The sequence below is a fragment of the Copadichromis virginalis genome, linkage group LG18, assembly GCF_057382275.1.
Source record: "Copadichromis virginalis isolate Kocher_CV1m ecotype Utaka linkage group LG18, C_Virginalis_male_GT1.1, whole genome shotgun sequence".
Taxonomy (NCBI): domain Eukaryota; kingdom Metazoa; phylum Chordata; class Actinopteri; order Cichliformes; family Cichlidae; genus Copadichromis; species Copadichromis virginalis.
Genome location: NC_140635.1, coordinates 10,478,600 through 10,495,745, shown reverse-complemented (window position 1 = coordinate 10,495,745; position 17,146 = coordinate 10,478,600). Strand labels below are relative to the sequence as shown.

General features: G+C 39.4%; 2 protein-coding genes across 2 annotated transcripts; one reads left to right on the top strand and one right to left on the bottom strand.

Annotated features, from left to right (window-relative positions):
- Positions 1 to 54: 54 nt before the first annotated feature.
- LOC146687312 (myeloid-associated differentiation marker homolog) lies at positions 55 to 6,165 on the bottom strand. Its single transcript, XM_085439740.1, has 2 exons — positions 5,943 to 6,165; positions 55 to 2,618 (listed from the first exon to the last, which is right to left on the bottom strand). The coding sequence occupies exon 2, from the start codon at positions 2,535 to 2,537 to the stop codon at positions 1,656 to 1,658; it is 882 nt and encodes a 293-aa protein (XP_085295866.1). The 5' UTR covers positions 2,538 to 2,618; positions 5,943 to 6,165; the 3' UTR covers positions 55 to 1,655.
- A 4,519-nt stretch (positions 6,166 to 10,684) lies between these two features.
- Positions 10,685 to 15,902, top strand: pex19 (peroxisomal biogenesis factor 19). Its single transcript, XM_085439603.1, has 8 exons — positions 10,685 to 10,792; positions 12,160 to 12,248; positions 13,209 to 13,371; positions 13,468 to 13,553; positions 13,635 to 13,805; positions 13,888 to 14,058; positions 14,146 to 14,190; positions 14,373 to 15,902. Exons 1-8 carry the CDS (start codon positions 10,729 to 10,731, stop codon positions 14,457 to 14,459), a joined length of 876 nt encoding a protein of 291 aa, XP_085295729.1. The 5' UTR covers positions 10,685 to 10,728; the 3' UTR covers positions 14,460 to 15,902.
- The last annotated feature ends 1,244 nt before the right edge of the window (positions 15,903 to 17,146 follow it).

Below are 17,146 nucleotides of genomic sequence, written 5' to 3'. Positions count from 1 at the left end.
TGGATCATATGGGGACTAAACCAAAGCATAAAAACATGAAAGTAACACACAAACATCTGTTAATCATGTGGATTTATTGAAACACTGGAATACATTTTCCTTCAACACTGATGCGGTTTCCACACTTGGAACAGCAAAGTATAAAAAATGTAAAGACTACAATCCTAAGAACATCTAGACTGAGAGAAACTTTTTTATTAGATTTCTATAAGCAGTACAAAACAAATAGATGTAATGAATATAACCTTAGCTGTGAGGGACCAGCATTAGTAGGTTCTTGGATATTTGGAGACACCAGAAATATAAACACACAATGAAAACATTAATACGTGCACTTTGACTATATGTTTTTCTTGTTTCTTTAAATCCATATATGTTCTTACAATAGATTATAGCTCACAGATATGCACATTCCATAACAAGAGCAAAAGCTAGCCTACCAATCATCTTTAACATCATGTAAACCAATTCATCACTTCTTTAAGTGGTTGAATTGTTGGGATATGAACTTAAAGAAATGACTGACTGATGCAACCCTGTCAGCTGCTTTGTGTACTGCAATGAAGTTTAATGATGCCATTTAAAAAAAAGGCCACAAAAGTCAGTCACATGGCACTGCAATATTTTCTGTAACAGTTAATCTGAAATGTTCACTGATTTTCTTTTTATATATACACTTTTGACATACACTCTGCCAAAAGTATCAAACAAAAACTCAACATTAGCTTTGTTTTTATTTTTCTGTCTTATTTACATGAACACAGCATGTAAATAAGACGTGGCCTTCTTTTGGGAAATCTGTTGGTAGATTACTACTATCCAAAGCATCCCTGCATACATGAAAAATGTATTTTCTGTATAAAAATGGGAACTGATCTACCATTAAAAATTTTGAGTAATATCAGCAGATTCCAGCAATCACATTCAGGTCTCTATATAAAAGATAAGAGTCTATTTGGGTGACTGGAAGCAAATATTTGCCATTTACATGCCCCAATACATGAACAGAAAGTCATATTGTTGTATGTGTAGACACAACCACTAACTTGCTTCCAACTCCTCCTCTCTCTCTCTCTCTCTCTCTCTCTCTCTCTCTCTCACTTTCTCTCTAAGAAATTCAGTCATGCAGTATACTTCACACAAAATTAATTCGGCAAGGTTTCAGGGCTAATTTTTAACGTTTCGGGCCAAAAAGAGCGCAAGATCTGTGTTTTGACCAGCCGAATATGTCAATCTCTACCTATGAAAAGCTTCATTCATGGTTTGAGCACACTCTCTTTTGTTTTTTTTTTCTTTTTTTAAATGCATTTCCATATTTACCACTGCACAGTTAGGGCAGCTTGGGCCATAGGGCATGCTTTTCTCCTTCTGTCTGGTTCTAGCAAAAGTCAAATCATATTATTTTAAGGGCAAATTTAAAACAACAAATTGAGTCACACAGGATTTGTCTCAGCTGTGCTATCATGCTAAAGTTTGTTCTCTAGTCTCCTATCACGGCTTGTCCTCAAGTGATACCATTAAAGTGATCAGAGTGCTAGACTGAGTATGCCACCATTTGCTTGTAGCAATAAAAGAGACAGCAATTCCAAAGCCTTTGTCAAAGTGGGCAAATTAAATTTTATTTGGAGCATACTGCTAGCGTGATTTCCTGTTTTTTAAGCATTGACAAATACTAGACGGGTGGAGTAGATCAGGTCTGCCAGGTAGAGGATGAAGTTGACACCGGTGAGTACAGCCACTGCCATGCGCTTATCCCACAAACACAACCCCGGTTGTGAGCTGCAGTTGTATGGCCTATTTTTATCCCCACCGTGTTTGGGGTCAAAGTTGAAGATAGGCCAGATGATGGTTGCTGACAGGTAGAGGACCACGGCCAGCATGGCGTAGGCTGACAGGAACCGGGGGAATGGGAAAGGCAAGCACCCGGTACACTCGCCTATACAGAGCAGGATGATGGCTGCTGACAGGATGAAGCAGATGCAGTAGACAGCCATGCAGTACTTCAGTGCATCGTGACGGTCGTACAACACGGGGTCACTCACAAAGACGAAGATGACGCAGGCCACGAAGGTCTCACAGACTTTCAATAGTCCAGGTCCTGTGGCCATGTAGCCGGCCACCTCACCCGGACGCGCCTTGCTGATGCTCACCTCACTTATGTAAGCAATGGTAGCCAAGCAGGAGAAGACGGTTACCACGATACGGTAGTCGCGGACCGAACTGGAGCCCGATAAACCCTTGAGGAAGTAGAGTGGGAAGATGATAGAGGCGGACAAACAGAGTAGGGCAGCGTAGCAGGCAAAGGTGATAGGGAAGTTCTTCCAGGAAACAGGGGCTTTGGTCTGCAGGCCGAAGAGCTCCACCAGAATCACGAGCAGAGTGCCGGCAAAGCTGAAGGCCCAGCAGAAGATGCACCAGTCTCCGGTGCCGTGCACGAGTTGGGCACCATGCACGGCCACAGAGAATGCCACACAGGAGAAAGCCAGGGCTGCCAGCCGTGTCCACAGCAGAGGGCTGGAGTGGAGGACTATTGCCATAATGAGAGGTGAATTGGGCGATGAGAGAAGCAGAAAAGTTTCCTCTTATTTGTGGGCGTTTCCTCTGTCAAGCAGACAAATCTGTAAGAAGAAAAAGATAATGATTAGTAAGTGGTGTTTTAGAGTCTCATGCAACTTTTTATGGCTCTAGATGAAATATAAGAGACAACTATGCGAGACCAGCAACCTGTGCGCAAACAGGGTTCATCCGACTACATACCAGTTTCTGAGTGGAACAATTCTACCGTTGTATTTTCATGAATGACTTAAACAACAACTCAAATCCTAAAAACCCAATTCGAAACTGCAAATAATGAGTTCACTGTGGTCACAGCCCATTCACATCTGGTCAAATCAGCTGGTGAACACACCATTTTAATTTCTCTGGTAGTTTATGTCTCATACAAGCTCCAGACGTTTTCTCACAACAGAATTGAAGTACCAAGTGCAGCCTCTTCCTTTCAGACATTGCTCAATAGTCATGTCCTCAGAGATGGGTGTTATGCTACAAACTCCCCAGACCCCTGTCTGTCATCTAGGGCTGCCACGATTAGTCGACTAGTCACGATTATGTCGACTATTAAAATTAGCATTTTACAATGACTAGACAATGAAAAACATTTTTAATGATGAAGAGAATGAATGCACTATTATTTTATTATATATAATCTTACTTTTTTGGGTGACAGTATAAAGTGTGTTTATACTCTTAATTTCTACTTTGAGTCTTCCTCAGATTGGCAAGTGTTCATTTAGTAAATGAAGGTTTGATTTAACCACAGCATCCACATGACCAGAATGCCAAACTTAACGCTTCAACGCAGAAGATTACAAATCCACAGGGGTTGGGGTGTCATACTGTCACAATGGTGGATGCACATGTTAAAGTGGTCAACACTTCAAATAATCAGGTCACCATTTTTAGTGGTAATCCTTTTCAGACGAAAGCTCGAGCTCCAGACAGCTCAGGCTCAGAAGCCCCACCCACTAAATGTTCAAACCTTCTGTTTGCAAGGGAAGAGAGTGGCTCTATGGTAGAAGTCAAACAGCTTTTCTGTTAATTTTACAAAGCTACAGAGCTGGAAATCAGCTAGGCACACTTTAAAATGTCAGAAAACAAAATTGCCATGACAGAGCTGAATGCAACGTTTTCACTCAAAAAGTACTTAACTTGATACAAATTGATACAAAACACAGCATCGCTGTTTTTGCCTTATATCTTTTGGTACACTTATCCCTCATCCTTCTTACCGTTTGCTCAATTTTATTGCTCAGCCTTCCACCCAAAATAATTAGTACTAGTGTTATCTCCAGACTTCATACCAAAAATTACTTACAAAATGCTTTTAGCGATCTGTATGCAAGTATTTTCCAGATAATATAATTTACCTCAAACTGCAACTGGTTGGGCAGCTGCACTGCACTGCAAGGTTGACAAGATTAGTCAACTTACAGAAGAGTTCATATCCTGTCATTGTGCTTGCTAATGCTTTTAGGAAAATTCTATATAGCAGCTGATCTACAGTGGTGTTTTGGGGGGTTGGATTTGTTTCCTTGTTTTTTTTTTTCCACAGCTAACATTTCACAGCTCAGATTCACTCTGGCAACACTGGCTGCCTTTCCTCCCTTTCCTCCCTTCCCCTCATGACACCTATTGCCTGCTTGGCTCCACAAGTGCTCCTCTCCTTACACAGCTTACACAGAGAGACAGTTATAAACATGGAGAAAAGGCCTGTTTACATTAGTCCTATTAAACATCTATGACACAGTCATGGACGAGGAGGTGAAAATCTAAACTGGTGGTGAGGTATCAAGACAAAGAAGTGGACAAAAAGAGAGAAATGGAAAAAAAAGACCATGCAAACTGATTCAGGGTGACTCACTTCACCCTAGGAGGAGGGGAACACGGGGGAAGCCCTGTGCCTTGGCCACAGAAGGACACATAGTTTAAACACAGTGATGGAGTGGAATAGCTGAAGGCTGAGTCACTACAAGGCCCCTTGCTTTCACCACTCCTCGTTTCTCTTTCTACCTCCTCCCCTATTTCTTATAAAAATTTTCCAAGTTACTCATGGGTTCCAGATGTGCTGCAGTCTGGCTGCTGCTGAACAACTGGTAACTTTGTCATGTTTGCCAAGTTTTGTCTTTTCTTCTCTTTTTCTTTCCTTGCTTTCCTCCTCGTGGTCTCATTTGGTGGCTGGCTACTCCCTCTCTTTTCCATCAGTTGTCCTCTTTCTCCCCCCCTGTTCAAAAGTCCCAACCCAGCCTGAGAGTCAGGGTACCGATTATGCTTTGTGTAAACCACTCAAAATAAATGAATATGGAGGGTCGTAATGGAAAAATCAGTCCCGCTACTCCTACTGCCATTGCTTTGCTACTTGTGGAATTGAATCAGGAAAGAATAAAGGAGAGAAAAATAGTCATGATAGAGAAAAAAGCGTGGAAAAAGTGTCGTCACACAGCACAGCATGGAAATCACAAGGGGTGGGGGGCTTCCTTAATTGCAAGAGATGCTGAAAATAGAAAATAGATTATATCAGGATGTGACAGCATCATGCTCCTCTGCACAGTCGTTTTACACATGTCACACGCACACACAAATGTTAAGATGTACTATCATGTCAAGATGTTCAGGAAACGAATGTTTCAGTGTCCCAGCAGAGAGGTCATGTGGTGTCCTTGTTTTGTTGCCATGACACAACATTAGTTACTCAATTTCACCTATAATCCACTTACAGAGATGGAGGCACAAGATGAACACTGTTGGCCAACAATTTCAGTATGTGCAAGTCAGAGCATGATGTCAGTGTATTCAAAACTGAGTACTGCGTTTTGAAAGGTTGATAGGATTTTTTCAGCAAATGCCTAAGTAGTCGAGGCACAAAATCCTTCTGATAAAAGGTACAGTGAGGATCACATTTTGCTTCTCTTCTCTTCACTCAACAAAAGCCACATCTCTTAATTAAAATTAAAGGAAAAACTTTAAAGAGAAGAAGAAGAAATATTTAGGCATATCAGGGAATAGGTAAAAGGAGAATGTAACCCCTTTGTAAAGTAAAACATGTAAGTTTGACAGCTCTGTTTTAGTCTCATGCAGTTCATTCATTGACAGTAAAGTGGGAGTGCCACTTGCCACACCCTGCTCCAACCACAGAAACACACCACACTGCAGTCTTTTATATAGTCTCAAAAACATATAACATTTTCTTTTGAAAAATCGAACTACGCGATAATATTTAGTAAAACATCTGGATATTTAAAGTTACTCCTCGTGGTGGAAAATTCTAATTCGTCGAAAGCCTGTAGATTTTCAAAATAAAAGTGTAGACTAAGTAATCAATTCTTCTCAGTAAAGTCTACCACTGTGTGCTGTGAACTTTCCTGTACACTTCTCAAAACGCCTACCTTGATCGCAAAAACACCACAGCGGGAAGTTTCCTTTCTGCTTTTCGTTGCTGCTGCTGCTGCTGCTGCTCTCAGCTCCTGAGAACATGCAAGTGGTAGGAGAGCCGACGATTGCAGGTCCTCAGCCCCCTGGCTGGATCTTCTAGTAGCTCAGACGAGCTGCTCCCCGCCCAAAAAACCAAATTAGGCGTCAAATGTCTGCACCGTTATTCTCGTCTGACTTAAATCATCCTCCTTCTCCTCCTCCTCATCTCCCTCCTCCATGCTACCCAGGCTACTGCTCTGTTACTCTGAGCCCTCGTATCTAATCTTCCTAATTAGTTTAATACTATTTATTGGTGCAAAACTAATGAAAAGCAGGGAATCAAAATAATGAAAAGCTTCTGTGAGTGATTGCAGCTTTCTATGTGAAGTCTGTTAGCATGATATGCTTGTTGGAAATGCAGAGCTACCTGAAAGTTCACTTTTGATTGTGCCAGAATCCTTCTAGAAGCACGACTTGCCACCCATCGTGATATTTAACTATTTTGAACACTGACCTAAATTAATTTCAGTATCACTCAAATACATCTTGGACTGAAGTTTAAGGGAGATTTCACGAACGGCAAAGATGGTGGCAGAACCCAAGAAGCTGATAAGAGAAAATGGCTGGGAAATTAGCAATACCTTGCTATAAGCTATGGAAGCTTGTTTCCAAATCTGATTTGTATGTGCGTGTGTTTGTGTATATGTGTGAGAGAGACTGATTCATTTATTTACTTATTTTTGCCATCTGTAAGTCAGAGTTTCAGGTTATTAATCTCAAAATCTCGATTTAACATCACTTGTTTCCACTTACTTTGAAATTGCATTGCAGCATTTTGAGTTAGGACAGCTCAGATCAACCATAATCCCAGTAGCAGTAAATAAAAATAAACAACTAAAATATAATAAAATAATAATTAAAAAAAAGATTTGATTAAAAAAATATTTTTTTTTCCTTTCTCCTTCTAATCAGGTATTTATTCACACGTGGTCATAACTACATAAGTATTACTGAATAATTGTAGTACTGTTAATCATAATGTCACTGGACAAAAGCATAGGGCTGGTGATAGAATATAGTTCTATATTCTATTTTTATTTTACTTGCAAATCTTGTAGGCTGCTGTTTATTTTAAAGCTGTAGTTAATTATTATATTGCATATTTTACTACCAATCAGAAATATATAGCTCAGTAAGTAAAATAATCTCCAGCAGCAAAGTAAAAGTGACGTACAGGTTAATGAATCAATAATTATCATCTAACAACGTGATGTTGATAATAATGGTATCCTAAAACCTTTGTGTTACTTAAGCGGGGACATGACTTTTATATGGGGGCAATTATATAAGTATGTGTTTCGCTCCTTGGAAAATTAGTTGATTAATGAAAACTAATGTTTAAACACTGAAAATCATCCACCTACTTTCTACACTGTATTTATTTGTGATTAAATATTCAGATTTCCCCACAACGTACCATCCTGGACACACCCCTGAGTTGCCTGATATCTGATTAGAAAATTAGACGTTAACGTTTTAGAAAGCCCCACGTGAACAGTCAATGTTGTCATCTCCATCAGCGTTACTATCGCTACGGGCCGGATGTGCTAAACATTTGTCAGCGCTTCCCTCTGAATCTTTACACTCGGAGTATATTTTTTCATGCTGTTGCTTAGCAACGACACCCCGACAACCATATTTATTTGTATGGACTGTAAAACTGAGACGTTTCCTGAAAATAGAAAAAGGAAACCCCCGACCTCTGGTATCACATAGGCATTTATACAAGACTGATTTGACTTATTTAAATCGTTCACATTTCAACAATTAAGGCCTGTGGGGCTACACTGTAAAATCTAATTAATTCCCAGAACTCAAAAAAATTGAGGAAACTCGTTGCCTCAAAAAAACTAAGTAAAGCTTACTTAAGATGACTGTTAGGACAACTTATACATTGCAAGTCTGCAGTATTAAGAATAACTTGATATTTCTGACTGTACAATTTTAATTGTTTACCTACTGACAAACATTTCAAGTTCAACTAAATGAAAAAACAATTTGTGGTAACCTGAATATGATTAAAAATAATTAACAACACTTTTTGTAATGATGTTAAAAATCAGCCCAACTTTTATTTTCAAACACAACAAAGTATAACAGCCAACATACTGGACACTGTTCTGCTGAACAACAAACAATTATATTGCCATCACTGTTATAATCTTACAACGAAACACATTCTCAGATCTAATTATTCTGAAAATAAGTTTAGGCCTACCTCAAGTTTGTTTTGTACTTACTTATAAAATCAAAATAAAATATTTGTTGTTCTGTCACAAGTGCAATCTCTAATTTAAACAACACATTTGTTTTTCATTCCAACACAGGAGCTGGAATGTTGTAATGTTTTAAGGATGGCTTGTTTCCAGTCCAGGCATTACTGCCTGAATGACTATCATGGATCGAGGTGATCCAAATGTAGGTGCAGAAGAAAGTCTTTAACTTCCCTTAAGTACAGTGGCAGTGGATGTGCGTTGGAGATGCAATGAGCTTGAACCTGCAGGCGACCATCTTCACTGACCACACCATCTGTGACGGAGGACTCATCTCTCCTGGTGTCCTGCAAGCAAACAATCATATTGGAACAAAAACAAAACAAACATGAACATGAACTTAATTGCTTTCTTAAAACATTTTTTTCTGCATTTGGTATAAAACAGACTCCAATTTACACAATCTCAGGCTCCCTCCCCAGCGGAGAGGTGACATTCAATGTCCCAATTGTCAGTCTGGATAGCCCTGACCCCCACCCAACATACAATAATGTCATGAAAGCATCATTTTAAAAAGGGCTATGCAAACATGGCCAATAACTTTCATTCTAATGATGTGCAAAATGATTTGGGAACAAAACAAATTTTGCTGTTAGAAAACTTGCAGACTTCACTATATACAGTGTAGACCCTCTAAACTAAGTTTGGGGGATGTGATCTTTCAAGAAATGCAGACCAAACTGTTGTTTGTTTACTTACACAGCATGTCTTGTAGAATTAACTGGAGTCACCAGCAACAGCATCGTGCAGCCATATCTCAAGTCTAATAACAGAAGACAGGAAAAGATCAGTAAAGAAACAACTTCCCCAAACCACAGGACAAATAAAACAATAAGTAAAACAGGCTGATCTAAAGTATGATTAAAGTTCAGCCTGATTAATATAAATGTCACTGACAGTTGCTAATATATTGGAAAACCAAAATACTTACTGATGTCTTTCTGTCCAACAACAGGAGTGCTGGTCCCGAGCCTCAAAGACAGTAAGATGCAAGCAGAGGGAGAAAAAACAGAACATTTTTCAGAAACTGATTTGATCCTTAATGGCTGTGCAATTATTGTAACATAGAGTTTGCTTATGTTGTTAAATAAAGGCTAGATTTGACATTAATAGATGTCACAGATGTTCAAAAGCTGCCACAAAGCATGACAAAAAATGGACGTCTCCAAAAACTTCGGAGCATTTTTGCAAATATGTGATGTCTTGATAAATCTTTCTGTCTGGCAGCTCCATCTTCAACACCCTTTGTCAAATGTATGCATATCAGTATATCTACTATCCATCTTCTTTGCATGATCCAGCCATTTCAGCCTTTCCTTACTAACTTTGTCTCCAAGCCATTCAACCTGAGCTGCCCCTCTGATGTAACCATTTCCAGTGATGGCGCCATGATCTCTAAGATGTCATCATAGCAGGTCATCTTGTAAGCCTTAAAATTGTATTTCACTCTGGCTGCTGGCCTTCTATCATACATCACCCCTGATACTTGGCTGCACCCACTCCTCTCTGCCTGCACTCTCTTCTTCACCTCTCGTGTGCACCATCCATTACTTTGGATGGTTTACGCAACGTATTTAAAATCAACTACCTTTACTATCACCGCTTCTTGCAGCTTCACTCTTACACCTGTCTCCCTCTCATTCAAACACATGTAATCTATCTTGCCTTTTACGTATTTTCATTCTTCTTCTTTCCATTGCAAACCTCCATCTCTCCAGGCTCTCTTCCACCTGCTGCCTGCTCTCAATATAGATCACAATATGAGCCACCAACGTCGACGTCCACAGAGACTCCAGGCTGACCTCATCTGCCAACCTGTCCACCTTGAACCCATCTATCAATTAAACTGCATACATCACCACTGTCTCACTGTCCTCACACGTGTCCCGCACCGCCCTCACACTTCTCTGCCACTCCTGACTTCATTCTATCACACACTTTGGCTAGATTCACAGTCCAAGTCCTTCTAATCTTCTCTATACTTCTCTATCAGAACTCTCAAATAAAACAACTGTAGTTTAATATGTGCGAGTTTTAAACTGACTAAATGTACAGATCAGTGTGGTTTCTTATCAATGAGTATACATTTACAGATACAGAATTTGTCCATTGTAAGATCAATGGACAAATAAGATCAATGAGGTGAAGATGGGATAATGACAAAAAGGAGGGGAACACAATTAAATAGAAAACATTTAAAAACTCACATAAATTCTAATACAAACACAAATAAAATACAGGAAGTATCATGTAAACATTTGTGCTTTTGTGTGCGTGTTTTCCAGAACACTAAACAACACTTTGCTCCAGAGTAAACTATTTAACCGGCCACGAGGCGGCGCTCACTCGGAGGAGTGACGTAGAGGTGTTTGCGACATTTTTACAGCAGAAGCGGCAGTTTCCGCGCTGGGTTGGTGAAGGCAACATCATGGCGTCAGGACCAGGAGGGTCGTCCGATGGGCACGATGCAGAGCTGGAAGAATTATTGGACAGTAAGAGTCGGCATTAATATTTTATCAGTGTGTGTATTTCTGAACACAGCAGTGGGGTTTTCGTGCAGCTTCGTGGTGTCGCTGTGTCCTTTTTTTGTTGTTGTTGTGCTTTCATCGTGTCAGGGCTTAGCTCAACGTCAGGTGCTCCTGCCGGGGTCTGCAGGAGTAATGTCCAAGAAGAAACGTCAGCACGAATCGCTTAATGTCTCTGCTGTCAGATAACTTTATCCGGGTTCAGTTTGTGCCCTTCATCGTGTATCTGCACAGAACACGGAGTCAGTTTCCTTAACTACATATTTTGTTCAAGGCAAATTTTCAAAACAACCCAGCTTAGGATTTAAACAGTTTTATTTTTCCAAATATGTATAAAGGCTAAATCATCTACAGTTTTACTTTCTCAACAGTAGGTTTTCAATATAAAAGACATTCATAACAATAATAAAACAATCAGAAAAGGGCTAAAAATCTTCAAACCGCTTTATATGTTTTTCCTTCAGTTTAAAGTCATCATTTGTCTTATATAAGACAACATATTATTGTGTTATGTACACCAAATTCTGACCCTTCCATCCAAATGTTCCAGCAGAAATCAAGACTCATCAGACCAGTCAAACCTTTTCTAATCTTCTAATGTTCAAATTAGTTCTTCGTTGGCAGGAATTTCACCTGGCGTTGTCTTATGCCCCTATAGCCCATGTACTTCAAAGTTTGATGTATTTTGCATATTTTGTATGTTGACTGGTTGCATTGAGTGGTTATTTAAGTTAATGTTGCCTTCCTGTCAGCTCGAAGCTTCCTGGCTATTCTCTGACCTCTGACATCAACATGACATTTTCACCCAGAGAACTGCTGCTCACTGGATCTTTTCTCTTTTCACACCATTCTCTGTAAACCCCAGTGATGGTTGTGTGGGAACAGCCCAGTAAATCAGCAGTTTCAGAACAACCATTCCATATTCTAAGTTATTTAAATAACCTGTCTTTGCCACTCTTATGCTCAGTTTAAACTTTAGCAGGTTGTTGTTTTCCTAATTAAAGGCCAGAATTGGTGTTTGAAGAATGAAGTGATTGTTGATTAATTGGTTAGTTTAAAAAAAAAAAAAGTCACCGCTTTCGTGTTTTAAAATGTGAATATATTATGTTTTTGCTCATTTCTTTGATAATGAATTTTTTTTTAAATTTTGAACACAGAATGAGTTGATTAAAAACAAGAATGACTATTTTAAAGTTCAGAAAAATTGCTGCAGCATTATATGTTATCCAGTTATCCCATAGCAATAGAATAACTGGATAATTATTTGTCAGTGAGTATGAAACCATTAAAAGCATTTTGAGTGAATTGGTTCTAATATCATCGCTTTCTTTCAGGTGCGTTGGATGATTTTGACAAGGCGCCCGCCCCTCCAGCCCCCGACCCTGCAGCCGCTTCGTCCTCAGCCAGCAGTGGTGCACAAAAGGTGCTTGCGAAATAATTTAGAATAGAATATAATATTTAGAATGGAATGGAAGGCCAGCAGCAGCTTCCGGTTCAAATTATTCTGCCTCAGGACACAGAGGAAGTGCTGCCGCTGCTGGGCCTTCTTTACCGGGGCGATGGTGTTGTGGGTCCAGGAGAGATCAGCTGAGATGTGGGTGCCCAGAAACCGGAAGGTGGAGACAGATTCCACTTGTTCTCCATTTCTAATGAGAGGGGAATGGACCTGTCTGTGCCTCCTGAAGTCCATTATGAGTTCTTTTGATTTAAGGACGTTCAGCTTCAGGTTATTTTCTAAGCACCAGAGGGACAAGTTCTCTACATCCGTCCTGTACGCTGTCTCATCTCCATCAGAGTTGAGTCCAACCATGGTGGTGTCACGGTGGCAAATTTTTAAATAAAAGTTTGGCTTATAGTGAATACCAATACATTTTCTTTTTTTTTTTTTTATTTATTACCCCTAATGTTAGGGAATCTAGGACATGTTGATTTTAAGAAATAACTGACACAATTTGAAGTCTTTTCAGTCCTTCATCACTTTTTTAACATTTCACCACCAAAAAACTGAAGTCACACAACAGATAAACATCGCAACTTTCTTATTTCCTGATATCAGTAAATATCAGTATTTGCAGATGGCAATATTTGACTGATAAAGCAGTGCTTTTGTCTTTTTCTGTTAATTTTCTATCCAAAACTGCAACTAGAAAGTGTCAGTGTTATTTTAGTTTTGAGCTTTCAAATGTTGGTTCTTTTACTATTAGGAAGCAAGACTGCTGCAGGTTTATGTCAAGTTTAAAACATTGTAAGCTAGAGTCGGGTCTAGAATAAAAAAACAAAACTGTTTCAATTCAGATGCACTGAAAAGAAGAACATCTTCCTCTGTTTTTCCTTATTTCTATATAAGGGATTTTGTTTGTTTTCTCTTCTTTGCCTGTCTCAGCCCCCTTTGCTAGAGGACTGTAAGCTCTTCGAGACTCTCTTTGAAGGGGACATGGCTGCCCAAGCTAAGGAGGAGTGGGAGAAGGCCATGACGGAGCTGGCTCAGGAGGAGCCGGAGCTTCTCCAACACTTTCAAAAGCTATCAGAGGCTGCGGGAAAAGTTGGTAAGATATAGGCTTGTGTTGACTATAGTTTACTTCTAGTCTTCTGCCTATTTTGGCTTGTTAGTTTACACAAAATACTCTGTTTATTCTGAGCAGGTACTGACACTGCCTCCCAACAAGAATTCACTTGCTGTCTAAAAGAAACCCTTCAGGGGCTGGCCAAAAATGCAGACAACCTGAAGGTGGGTCAAGCTGAAATTGAGCAAATATAATGAAGGTTTTGCAAATGAGAGCAACTTCATAGTCTGATTGTTTTTTTGCAGTCTTCGGGACTAGCTGGAGATGATCTTGTCAAAGCACTAGAAGGCCTAGGGTTGGAGGAGGGTGAAGGAGGTGGTGATGATGGAAACATCCTGCCCATCATGCAGTCTATCATGCAGAATCTTCTCTCTAAGGAGGTTCTTTATCCATCTCTGAAGGAAATCACTACTAAGGTGTGCCTTTGGTTTTATAGCAGACATTATATTCTGCAGTGTCCCATTCAGTATTTGTATTAACTCTACTTCATTCTTGCAGTACCCAGAGTGGCTGGAAACCAACAAACCGAGCCTTAGTCCAGAGGATTACCAGCGCTATGAGCAGCAGGCCAAAATCATGGGAGACATCTGTAAGCTCTTTGAGAGAGAGGGAGAGGGTGCAGCAGATAAAGAGAGCACATTTGAGAGGATCATGGACCTGATGCAAAAGGTGATGCAGCACTATCTCTTATCTCATAAAAAAGCAGTTTATGTGTAGAGTGAAACTGGTAACTCATCCTGTTTCTTTTACCAACAGCTGCAAGACCTTGGACAACCACCTAAAGAGCTAGCAGGTGATGCGGTAAGTAAAAACACCATTGTATGTTTGACCTCACTAAGATTTCAGGGAAAGAAAATGTGCTGTCATTTGATTGTCCCTTTCATAACAGAACTGCGGTTGATGTTTTAATCTGAATTTTATGTGATTTGAAATGAGCACAAATATTTATAGGCTTCTTCCTCTTTTTTTTTCTTCCTCTCCAGCCTCCTGGCTTTAACTTTGACATGGACTCTCTCAATCTTCCTGGGGGCCCCGGGGCCGGGTCAGCCGAGCAGTGCTCCATCATGTGATGAGGGGAGTGGTGGTGTCCATCTGAAGCACTTGAGCCGAAGGGTCACTGTGTGTGTCAGCAGCGGGGGAGAGGGACAGAATGAGAAGCAAATGTCAGGCAGGAGTGTGACTAATCCGTCATCACTGCTCTCCCCCCTAAAGAGTAAAGTGTGTGGAAACAGAAGCAACATAAGGAATCACAAACAACAAACACACATTCTTCTCCATAAAAATCACAGAAGGTACAACTAAGAACATTTGGACATCTTTTCATTAGCAGCTGCCACAATTCCTTCACTCTTTAATTTTAGCAGAGTTTCTGTAAGAAGAAAATACCACTGGCCTTCTCAGTGTTGTTTTTACATACTGTTCAACCTTATGGTAATTTACATCAAAGCACTTCACGGGTATAAACGGTGCCTTTTCAAAGTGACTTTAAGTTGTTGTTTTTAGGTTTCATTAGAACGTGAAATTTCATCTATTATTCAGCTACGATCGGCTTTAAAATGGTGTGAATTTGCAATAACATCCCTAGTTGGCACCAAGTGATTGTTTTCTAACATTTCACTTAAGATAAAAGCTTTAATTTAGAAAGTTTATGGTTAACATGCTAGAAAACTATGAAAAATGTGTACATTTGTTAGTTATTTAAAAGACTAAAACAACTAAAGAGGAGTGGAGCTCTCATAAGAGATTTCCTTTACCTCTTAAAACTAAGCCAGCTAATTTAATAAGACCATTCGCTATTCCTCATTCCAAAATATTGATTTGAAGTGATTGATGATTCCTGGATGCCTTTGCTGTGGTTGAAGTGATCATTATAGTGTAGAGTTACTGTGCAAAGTGCTTCCCTGTGATTCCCAGTGTTTTCAATGTGCAAAATGGTGTTTTCCTTTGGTATGGGGTTCCCGCTGGGGAACAATAATCACCTGAGGGCATGAAAATAAACCCTATAAAAGTGCGTCATGTTTGTTCCAGAGAAGGCGACAGACAGTGTAGTAAACATCACATTGTGTTACATAAAAGGGAGAGAGAAAGAGGTGACTAAATCATGGAGATGCGCTATTGGGTAAGACATCAACAACCTGATGTTGGCACTTTCTGGCAGTGGCTGTCGGGTTTGTGTAGCGGACAACAGTTGACTTCTGTAACTGTAGAGAGAGATCTAGATATCACACGAGCACCAGCCCATCAGTGACTGTATAATAAAGGGTTCTGTGAAAGGAATCAGTCAGCCATGTGCTGAGAAGAGATGCGATTTACATCAGCTGAGGGGAGTTCTGCTGCAGAGGTTCACAGAGACCTGTGGTTTCATCCCAGTGTGGGGTGGGACTCAACTCTCAGGGCCGATGCAAATGTTTCCCACAGCACCGTTAAAAATAATAAAAAGAATGATGATAATAAAACCTTTTTGACACTATTCTTCTGTAAATATATAAAATAAAACTAATGATATACTGCAATTGTTCCCGGTGTGATTTTTGTCATTTCTTTCATACTGCTTATGGAACATGAGTAGAAATATTGTGTCATAATCAACTGCATTCAGAGACAAGTTTTACTGTAAGCTTACTGCACTTCAGTTCGTGTATGCGGTAGTCATGATCCTAAAGCTGTGGTCCTTTTATAAAATATGCTGCATTACTGGAGAAATTCTGCAGTAAATGAAGTAAAAGGATTTTTCAAATTTAAATCCTCAAGTAATAAATAATTAATAAATAATAAATTCATATACACTCATTTTGAACATGTCACTGTAATTTGGGGCTTTTAATGGCTTCTTTCACAATGTCTTTAACATGACAAAAGTAGTATCATAGTATCATACTCTGGGGCTTTTTGCTGCTAATGGTATGAGTACACTGGACAAAGTGGATGGAAAAATGAAGAAAGAGAATTACTTCTAAATTCTTTAATGTTACCTCAAATCAACAGCTACACATTTGAAACTTGAAACATGGTTGGATCTTCCAACAGGACAGTGGAATGGCCTTCTCAAAGCCCTGACCTCAAAATCTGTAGACTATGATTATGAAACCAGTCACTATAAATGAATTCTACCAAGTCTGACAATAAGAGTTGTCAAATATCCAGTAAGAATTATTCTGACTGTTTTTTAAAGTCATTAAAGATGTATGATGTCCTATCAGCCAAACCTGGAAAAAGAACAGGTCGAAGAAATCACTAAAAGCCCCAAATTATCACGATATTCATGCCTATGAATAAGTGTGTGTAAACTTCTGATCACAACTGTATTTTGAGACGTTTAAAAAGGAAAAAAATGTGTAGAAGTCCACTTTCTTTTCGTAGCAATCCTAGATTATTGATTTTTTTTTTTTTTTTTTTTTTTGCTTTTTGGGGGTTTTTTTGTAATCCAGTGGAAATGCATTACTTCACACTACAGGCGCCCCCGCGTGCCACGTATCGTGTCTGCAGCAGATGACGTCATCAAATTATTACTTGCAGTCGGTTTTAGAAATAAGGAATTTTATAATTGTTTAGGAAGAAAACAAATCAATGTATTGATCAATACGTATTAAGTTCTTTTAATTGTAAATTTGTCACTTTAATCTCATACAATTTGCGAGTTCATGACATTGACATTTTAAAGAATAACCTCTTTGTCTCTTAGATTTTTACCGCTTTATTAAAGAAGCTAATGACTCTTTATCCGAGTCCGTATACTTATTTCGTACGTCTAGGAAGT

Coding starts and splice junctions, on each gene's coding strand:
- pex19 (XM_085439603.1), top strand. CDS start 10,729: ATGGCGTCAGGACCAGGAGGGTCGTCCGATGGGCACGATGCAGAGCTG. Junction 13,554..13,634: donor AAAATGCAGACAACCTGAAG/GTGGGTCAAGCT, acceptor GTTTTTTTGCAG/TCTTCGGGACTAGCTGGAGA. Junction 13,806..13,887: donor TGAAGGAAATCACTACTAAG/GTGTGCCTTTGG, acceptor TCATTCTTGCAG/TACCCAGAGTGGCTGGAAAC.
- LOC146687312 (XM_085439740.1), bottom strand. CDS start 2,537: ATGGCAATAGTCCTCCACTCCAGCCCTCTGCTGTGGACACGGCTGGCA.